The sequence below is a fragment of the Chiloscyllium plagiosum genome, chromosome 19 (genome assembly GCF_004010195.1).
Source record: "Chiloscyllium plagiosum isolate BGI_BamShark_2017 chromosome 19, ASM401019v2, whole genome shotgun sequence".
Classification (NCBI taxonomy): Eukaryota; Metazoa; Chordata; class Chondrichthyes; order Orectolobiformes; family Hemiscylliidae; genus Chiloscyllium; species Chiloscyllium plagiosum.
In genome coordinates, this window is record NC_057728.1 from 63,308,726 (window position 1) to 63,318,685 (window position 9,960).

Below are 9,960 nucleotides of genomic sequence, written 5' to 3' on the forward strand. Positions count from 1 at the left end.
TATCCCAGTCCCATGTTCCTAACCATGCCTCGAGTTCATCTGCCTTCCTTGTTAGGCCTCGTGTATTGAAATAAATGCAGTTTAATTTTTCAGTCCTACCTTGTTCTCTGCTTTGTCCCTGCCTACCCTGACTGTTTGACTCATTTCTGTTCTCAACTGTACCAGTCTCAGATCAATCTCTTTCCTCACTATCTCCCTGGGTCCCAAACCCCCCACCTTACTAGTTTAAATCCTCCTGAGCAGCTCTAGCAAATCTCCCTACCAGTATATTAGTCCCTTTCCAATTCAGATGCAATCCGTCTTTCTTGTACAGGGCACTTCTATCCCAGAAGAGATTCCAATGATCCAAAAATGTGAATCCTTCTCCCATACACCAGCTCTTCAGCCATGCATTCATCTGCTCCATCTTCCTGTTCCTACCTTCACTAGCTCATAGCACTGGGAGTAATCCAGATATTACTACCCTTGAGGACCTCCTTTTTAAATATGTGCCTAACTCTCTGTATTCTCCCTGCAGAATCTCATCCTTTTCCCTTCCTATGTTGTTGGTTTCAATGTGGACAATGACCTCTTGCTGGGCCCTCTCCCCCGTGAGAACATTCTGCACCCTCTCTGAGACACCCTTGATCCTGACACCAGGGAAACAACACACCATTCTGCTTTTTCGCTTTTGGCCACAGAAACGTCTATCTGTGCCTTGGACTAGAGAATCTCCTAATACAATTGATCTCTTGGAACCCGACGTACACGTCATTGCAAGAGAGCCAGTCCCAATACCAAACACTTGGTTGTTCGTGCTATGTTCCCCTGAGAATCCATCAGGCCCTACATTTTCCAAAGTTAAAAATCACACAACACCAAGTTATAGTCCAACAGGTTTAATTGGAAGGTCACTAGCTTTCGGAGCGACGCTCCTTCATCAGGTGATAGGTGAAGGAGGGTGTTCTCAAAGCTAGTGTACTTCCAATTAAACCTGTTGGACTATAACCTGGTGTTGTGTGATTTTTAACTTTGTATATCCCAGTCCAACACCGGCATCTCCAAATCATGACTACATTTTCCAAAACGGCATACTTGTTTGAAATGGGCATAGCCACAGAAGACTCCTGCACTTCATGCCTACTTTTCTTACCTTTCGTGGAGTTAACCCATTTGTGTGACTGTATCGGAGGCTCTCCCCTCTTCCTATAACTGCCATCCATCACATCCCCTTGCTCTTGCAATTCCCTCATTGCCTCTAACCGTCTCCCCAATCCATTCGATATGATAGGATTCACAACCAACAGCATTTATTGCAGATATAATCCTCAGTGACACATAAATTCTCCCTAAACTCCCACATTTGACAAGAAGAGCATATCACTCAACTAAGGGCCATTTTTGCTTCTTTCGATCTACAGACCCAGAAAATAGCACGGTCTTATTCCTCTAAAAAACACCGCTTCAGGCTAACTTAATACTTATGGCTTATATTTTTGAGTTTAATCAAGAGGCATATCTCAATAAAACTTATAATCAAGAAAGAACCCACCCTACTCACTACTGCAGATTTACTGTAAGGCTACACTTAAAATATTCACTTCTGTTTCTGTGCTGTGATCTCTCCCAAACAGGTTCCTCCAAGATTAGTTGTGAATTTCACTGTTTGCTCATTTTCCCAGACGCACTCCAATGTCCAGTGATACATGAATTCAAACAGCAAAGGCAGTAACTGTGCAGGTTCACTGCTGGTCAAGGAGCAGTGTGGGTTTCTCTCTCTCTCTCTCTCTCTCTCTTGCTCTCTCTCCTGCACTGACCTCACCTTGTGCTGCCTTTGTCTGTTCCTCTCCCTTTTAAAACTGCTGTTGTTTTTAAACTTTTTTTTCTCCAAAGTTTCAAAACAATGCAACAGCATATAAAACAGTAATTGCTGCTCCTGGAATCCGAGAAAATCACCTCTAACACCTAAAATACCTCAAAAAGGAGAAGCCTGTTCCAGCCATCTCGGATTACCCCTGTCTTTACACTTCCTTGATATTTCTGTCCAGTAGACAGGGTACTTCATCCCATCAGGAGGAGGTGATTGCATGGACAGTGCAGCACTCCCTCTGGTCCACATTGGGAGTGGAGGGTGAGGATCATCAGATCAACCATGAGTTTATTGACTGGCAGATTTGATGGGTTGAATGGCCTACGTCTGCTCATGTCTTATAATCTTAAAACTGAAAACTTTCAAATATAGAAGGGAGAGTGCTACCAAGTGGTTTAAGGCAGACTTGTTAAGGCCACGTGGTGTGTGAAACAGAAAATGAGACTGTGGTCCACAACAAATGGATCAACTGACAAAGTCATATTTTTAAATTATAATTAAATTAATACATCAATAGCACAAGATGCTACTGAAACCAGTATGTTTCTGTTATATTGATATCTGCACCCTCCTCCATATACAAATGTCTAATACTATTAACAAACATCCTGCCATTCAATATGATCACAGCTGATCATCCAACTCATCCCCTGTTCCTGCTTTCACCTCATACCCTTTGATCCCCCTAGCTCTAAGAATTATATGTAAGTCCTTCTTGAAAACCTTCGATGTTTTGGCCTCAACAGCTTTCTGGGGTAGAGTCATAGAGTTATAAAGCATGGAAACAGACCCTTCGGTCCAACTCGTCCATGCTGACCAATTTCCCCAAAATAACTAGTCCTAATTTGCCTGTGTTTGGCTCAAATCCCTCTGAACCTTTCCTATTCATGTACCTGTCCAAATGTCTTTTAAAAGTTGTAATTGTACCTGCACCTACTGTTTACCTCGGGCATTCCGTTCCACATACAAACCACCTTGCATGAAATAGTTGTCCTCCCGAGTCCCTTTTAAACCTTTCTCCTCTCAGTATAAACCTATGTCCCCTAGTTTTGAATTCCCCTACCCTACAGGTTCACCACTGTCCTGGGTGAATCTCCTCTGAAGCCTCCCTCACACCTCGCCATTTATCCTTAAGTGTGCTGCTCAGAACACCACACAGTCCAGCAGCTGAGAAATTAGATTAGATTAGATTACTTACAGTGTGGAAACAGGCCCTTCGGCCCAACAAGTCCACACCGACCCGCCGAAGAGCAACCACCCAAACCCATTCGCCTACATTTACCCCTTCACCTGACACTACGGGCAATTTAGCATGGCCAATTCACCCGACCTGCACATTTTTGGACTGTGGGAGGAAACCAGAGCACCCAGAGGAAACCCACGCAGACACGGGGAGAATGTGCAAACTCCACACAGACCTGCCTGAGGCAGGAATTGAACCCGGGTCTCTGGGCCTGTGAGGCAGCAGTGCTAACCACTGTGCCACTGTGCCACCGTGCCATCCGCAATCTTCACAAAAACAGAAATTGCAAGAAAAGCTCAGCAGGTCTGGCAGCATCTATGAAGGGAAATTAAAGTTAATGCTTCCTTTCCTGAGGAACCTCTGAGGAAGAGTCACTGGACCCAAAACATTAGCTTTGATTTCTCTTCACAGATGCTGCGGGACCTGCTGAGCTTTTTCAGCATCTTCTGCTTTTGTTTCTGATTTGCAGCATTCTGCAGTTCTTTCGATTTTGCTGTGAAACTGTCATTCAGGAGCAGATGGGAATGTTAGCTTTACCTTGTGCGATGTCATTGCTCCAACGATTAGTGGGCAAATCATTCCCGACAGTGTTCCCACACCATTGGATATCCCCATCAGGATACTAGCATAACGAGGGGCAATGTCCAAGTGATTCACGTTGAACCCTGGATTCAATAACAATGTGGTACAATCCTGATCAGTTAGGAATAGATTACAGAGCTAAATCATTGTCATATACAACCCAACAGGAGGCACAGTGGGTAACGTCCTTGCCTCTGAGCTAGAAGCTTTGAATTCAAGTCCCATCCCAAAACTTGATGGCCAAGGAAGTTTGAGTTCCTAACACCTTGTAAATCCTTCCAATGCCACAAGGGCAGGAGAGATTCCTGGCCAGCTACGACGATGGAAAGGGTACTGGATTCCTTACAGTCACCCTGTGGACCCACACTAGTACTTGGGCATGATCCCTTGATTCAATAGACATGAGTGTGCGGCAAGGTCATGTCCATGGAATTGCCTTTAGCTTTTCTCAGCCTGTGTCCTGGTCCCTGAATCCTGAATACACGCTTTGTACAGCGTGGCCTGTGGTTAGGGAGTAGTGAACAGGATGTCCTCAATTCCACATGCCCAGAGAGAATGCTCCTGAACCCATTGCTCATTCACTCCCCCTCACAGCCCAATTGTTGCCTTAAACTGGAGAGTGATGCAGGCTATTGGGAGGCCACTGAGCTCAAAGTGAATCTCCTGCCTCTTAAAAACCTCGAGCCAATTAGTCCCACCATCCCTACTCTTCCCACATAGCCTTGCAAATTCAGTCTTTTCACTTTTTGAAAGTTATTATTGAATCCCTTTCCACTGTTTTTTTTAGGCTGCACCTTCCAATTCACTGGTCACTGTGTTAAAAAAAAAACTCATTCATTGATTCTTTAACCAATTGCCTGGTCACTGAACCTCCAGCCAAGAATCAGTTTCTCCTTTTGTATAAGATGTGTTTGTTAATGTTATGCCATTAATATTGTTAAGATTCATGGGGGAAGGACATGGTTTAATGAAGCACTGGGAACACTTGTAAGGGGAGTCTGTTGAGATTTGTGAGAATCTGTGTGTACAGGACAGATCTGCATGATGCTGTATTTCTGGAACAGGGAATGGATTGCATTTAGTTTTACACACTGGCCTGCGATCCAATTAACCGTGTTGATTGTCTATGCTTTTCTCAGACCAGAGCAAAACCAAAATTGGGCTATGTTTATGGGGAGGTGGTGACGTCCTGAATTAGTTAATGTAATGTTAAACCCAGGCTAACATCCTGGGGACCTGAGTTCGAATCCCACCAAAGCTGGTGGTGAAAATTTAATTTTAAAGTAAATTTGGAACAAAGTGTTACTCCAATGGTGACGTTGTTATTTAGCATAAACCCTACCTTGTTCACCGATGCCCTTTCCCATACCCAATTTGGAGAGCCACTCAGTTTGAGGGCAATTAGAGATGGGTAACAATGTTGGCCTCACTGGAGATGCCTAAACCCCATAAAAATAATGTTTGAAATCCCACATATTAACTCACAGAGCCATGGTAAGTTATAAACAAGCCAAGATCTAGCTGAAAGTTGACATTGGTTTGAGGGGCTGAATGTCTTCCTCCTATCCCAATGTCCCAAACCAGCTCAGGGAGTTGGTCTTTCAGCCCATGGTGAGGGCAGCTTGTGATGGGAAAGACACATCAAACCGAACCAATAAACAGAACCCTGAAATTGGGATGATCAGAATGTAGGAAATCTCACCAGAAATTGCGAATCCACTAAATCCAACAGCAAGCACCAGGAAAGAGATGGCAACTTCTCTGGTGTGGGAGTAACCAACAACCAGCAGTAAGGTAGCCTCCATACCAAATCCTGAAGAAAATAAGATGTTATGTTAGTGTCTGGAATCATCACTTCAACCTCTGCGTAATATACTGTGTTTATCCCAGTTCATTGCCAGTCCCCTGTACCAATTGCCTGGATAATTGCATTGGCTCCCAGTGCAGCATTGTTTGGAAGTAAAGGCTCTCATGTTTGGTTTAATGGAGGAACCTTCATCAGCCAAAGCTCAAAGCTCTGGAGTTCCCTTCCTCAACCTCTCCATCTATTTTTCATTCTTTAAGGCCATCTGAACAAACCATGTTTTTAATCAAGCTTTTGATCACCCATGCACAGTATGTAGAAACATTGAGATAGGAGCAGGAGTAGGCCATTCGGCCCTTCGAGCCTGCTCCGCCATTCAACATAATCATGGCTGATCATCCAACTCAGTCCCCTGTTCCTCTTTTCTCCCCCTTGCCCTTTGATCTCTTTAGTTCTAGCAGTTGTTTTCCCTGGGAGTGTCAGAGGGTGACCTTATAGAGGTTTATAAAATCATGAGGAGCATGGATAGGATAAATAGCCAAGCTTTTTTTCCTTGGGGGTGGGGGAGTCCAGAACTAGAGGGCATAGGATTAGGGTGAGGGGGGGGGGGAGGAATATAAAAGAGACCCAAGGGGCAACTATTTCACACAGAGGGTGGTACGTGTATGGAATGAGCTGCCAGAGGAAGTGGTGGAGGCTGGTACAATTACAACATTTAAAAGGCATCTGGATGGGTATATGAATTGGAAGGGTTTAGAGGGATAGGGGCCAAAGTCTGGCAAATAGGACCAGTTTAATTCAGGATATGTGGTCGGCATGGCTGAGTTGGACCAAAGGGTCTGCTTCCGTGCTGTACATCTCTATGTCTCTATGTCTAACACCTTCTTGAAAACATTTAGTGCTTTCTAGTTTCCTCTGTAATAAAAACAGAAAGTGCTGGAGAAGCTCAGCAGGTCTGACAGTTTCTGTGTAGTGGGAAAGATCAATAGAACTGGTTCCAAAAAAGAATCACACCAGACTGGAAACACTGACTCTGTTTCTCTCTCCACAGAAACCTCTGAGTTTCTCCAGCGTTCTCTGCGTGCATTTTCAGATACCCAGCTCTTGCAATCCTTCCCTTTTAGTTTAGTTCCATATGTAGTTTATGTCAGCCTTTGCATGTTTGATGTTCCTGGACGCTGCCCTTTAGGATGGACATCCAGGCCTCGGAGAGATTGCAGACAGGAGTTATTGGAATGGGACCGGGGTGAGAGACTTTCACTCTGTGGAGCGACTGGAGAAGCTGGGATTGTTCTCCTTAAAGTAGAGATCATGGGCACTTAGAACATCGAAACGTACAGCACAGAACATGGTCTTTGGCCCACGATGTTGTGCCGAGATTTAATCCTAATGTAAAATATAGTAACTTAACCTACGCACCCCTCAACTCACTGCTATCCATGTGCATGTCCAGCAGTTGCGTAAATGTCCCCAATGACTCTGCTTCCGCCACAACAACTGGCAATACATTCCATGCATTCACAACTCTCTGTGTAAAGAACCTACCTCTGACATCTCCTTTATATCTTCCTCCTAATATCTTCAAACTATGACTTCTCGTACCAGTCAACCCTGCCCTGGGGAAATGTCTCTGGCTATTGACTCTATCTATTCCTCTCATTACCTTGTATACCTTGATCAGTCTCCTCTCCTTCCTCCTTCTCTCCAGAGAGGAAAGTCCAAGTTTATTCAACCTTTCTTCATAAGGCAAGCCCTCCAGTCCAGGCAGCATCCTGGTAAACCTTCTTTGCACCCTCTCCAAAGCCTCTATACCTTTCCTATAGTAGGGCGACCAGAACTGGACATAATATTCCAAGTGTGGTCTCACCAGGCACTTGTAGAGCTGCTCTATGTACTTGCACACCCAGATCCCTCTGTTCCTCCACACTGCCAAGAATCCTGTCTTTAATCCTATATTCAGCATTCGAATTCGACCTTCCAAAATGCATCACTTCACATTTATCCAGGTTGAACTCCACCTGCCATTTCTCAGCCCAGCTCTGCCTCCTGTCTATGTCGCACTGCAGCCTACAATAGCCCTCTATACTATCGACGGCACCTCCAAATTTACTAACCCACCCCTCAACCTCCTCATCCAAGTCATTTATAAAAACTATAAAGAGCAGAGGCCCAAGAACAGAACCTGCGGGACCCCACTCAACACTGACCTCCAGGCAGAATACTTTCCATCTACAACCTTTCTCTGCCTTCTGTCAGCCAGCCAATTCTGAATCCAGATAGCCAAATCTCCCTGTATCCCATACTTCCTGACTTTATGAATGAGCTTACCATGGGGAGCCCTATCAAATGCCTTGCTGAAGTCCATATACACCACATCCACCGCTCGACCTTCGTCAACCTGTCTTGTCACCTCCTTAAAGAACTCAATAAGATTTGTGAGGCATGACCTACCCCGCATAAAGCCATGCTGACTGCCTTCAATCACACTTCTTGAAATTTATTTGTTCAAGGGATTTATGTCCCACAGGCTGAGCTAGTATTGATTGGTAGCCCTTGAGAAGGTGGGAGTGAGCTGCCTTCTTGAACCGCTGCAGTCCATGTGCTGTGGGTAGACCCAGAATGTCCCTTAGGGAGGGAATTCCAGGATTTTGACCCAGCTACACTGAAGGAAGAATGATATATTTTCAAGTTAGGATGGTGAGGGGCTTGGAGGGGAACTTGCAGGGAGTGGTGTTCCCTTGTGTCTGCTGCCCTTGTCCTTCCAGATGGAAGTGATCATGAGTTTGGAAGGTGCTGTCTGAGGAGCCTCAGTGAGCATTGATAGAACAAGTGAGGAGAAACTTTTTCCATTGTTAACCAATAAACAGAGATTGAAGGTAACTTGTGAAAGAAGCAGAAATGAAGTGAGGTGTCATGATCTGGAATGACCTGCCTAACATAGAACATAGAACATAGAAGAATACAGCGCAGTACAGGCCCTTGGGCCCTCGATGATCTGCCTAAGAGGAAATGGGAAGAGATTGAAAAGGAAATTTGAAACGAGGAATCAGATAATTGGGCGGGGCGGCACAGTTGCCTCACAATGCCAGGGACCCAGGTTCAATTCCACCCTCAGGTGACTGTATATTGGAGCTTGCACGTTCTCCCTGTATCTGTGTGAATTTCTTCCCACACCGAAGTTCCTGTTCCTGTGCTGTCTGACTTCATGTGCAGGTTAGGTGGGTTGGCCATTGGAGCTGTATGATTACAGGGATAAGGTGCAGGGGATGGGTCTGGCTGCCATGCTCTTCAGGGGGTCAGTGTGGATACAATGGGCCAAATGTCCTGCTTCACACTGTAGGAATTCTATAAACACTTGAAGGGAAAACATTTGGTCGGAAAAGAGCACAGAAATGGGCTTAATTGAACAGCTTTTATTTAAAGAGCCAGGACAGGCCAGAGGGGTAGAATGGCCTCCTTCAGTGCCGTGATCCTACACGTGTTGACAAAGGGGAAAAAAACTGATTGCAGAAAGAGGTAAAGGTCAACTGTCTCGGCACTGGTTTGTCAGTGGTTGCCATGGCAAAAGCTAGCAATGGTCATTGTCTTGTCAGAAGATTTCAGACATTTCATTGCCTCTTGAAAACACTTAGAAGGCCATCGCTCAGAGATCGAAAGGGCAGCGTGTCAGAGGGTGAGGAGTTTTACAAAGCTCCTCCTCTCCCAGTGCACAGGCTGACTCGGCACGCAGAGATGGCATGGTTTGGAAATCTCACAGCTGGTCAGTTAAGAGGAAGCAACTCCCCCACCCCACACTCTGGCCAAATCTCTGCCTCATAATTCCGCAGACTGAGTAGGATTGATGTGGAGAACATAATTCCATTTGAGGGGTGTCCAAAAATATATCAGAACCTCCCCCTCCCCCCATAAATAGCAGACAGTCACAAATAAATTCAATGGGAAATTCAGAGGAAACCTTTCCTACTCAGAGAATGGTTAGAAGTTGGACTCGTTCCCACAGACAGTAACTATGTTGGATAGCATTGACAGATTTAATGGGAAGATGGATAAATGCATGAGGAAGAAGAGAGCAGAAGGATAGTTGATCAGATGAGATGAAAATGGAGCAAGAGGAAGTTCACGATGAACAGAAACACTAGCATTGCCCACAGGGCTGAATAGCTGTGGTTGTGATATAGAAACAACATGATTTAAATTTCACACCCCTCCCCACTGCAAGCAATCAACAAATGTTCCATAGTGTGTGTGGGGGTGAGAGAGAATGTGTGCATCTGTTTGTGTGTGTGTGTGTATCTGTGTGTGTGTGTTTTTGTGTGTGTGTGTGAGTGCGTGAGTGTGTATGTGTGTGTGTGTGTGTGTGTATCTGTGTGTGTGTGTCTGTGTATGTGTGTCTGTGTGTGTGTCTGTGTATGTGTGTTTGTGTCTGTGTGTGTGTGTGTCTGTGTATGTGTGTCTGTGTCTGTGTGTATGTGTGTGTGTGTG

General features: G+C 45.0%; 1 protein-coding gene across 1 annotated transcript in view; it reads right to left on the bottom strand.

Annotated features, from left to right (window-relative positions):
* The window catches only part of slc17a8 (solute carrier family 17 member 8), an 84,723-nt gene that overhangs the window by 5,876 nt on the left and 68,887 nt on the right, over nt 1-9,960 (bottom strand). Inside the window, exons 10-11 of the mRNA XM_043708722.1 lie at nt 5,377-5,487; nt 3,630-3,757 (exon numbers count right to left, since the gene is read on the bottom strand). Of these exons, the coding sequence (XP_043564657.1) occupies nt 3,630-3,757; nt 5,377-5,487 (239 nt within the window). The remainder of the gene's footprint in view (nt 1-3,629; nt 3,758-5,376; nt 5,488-9,960) is intronic.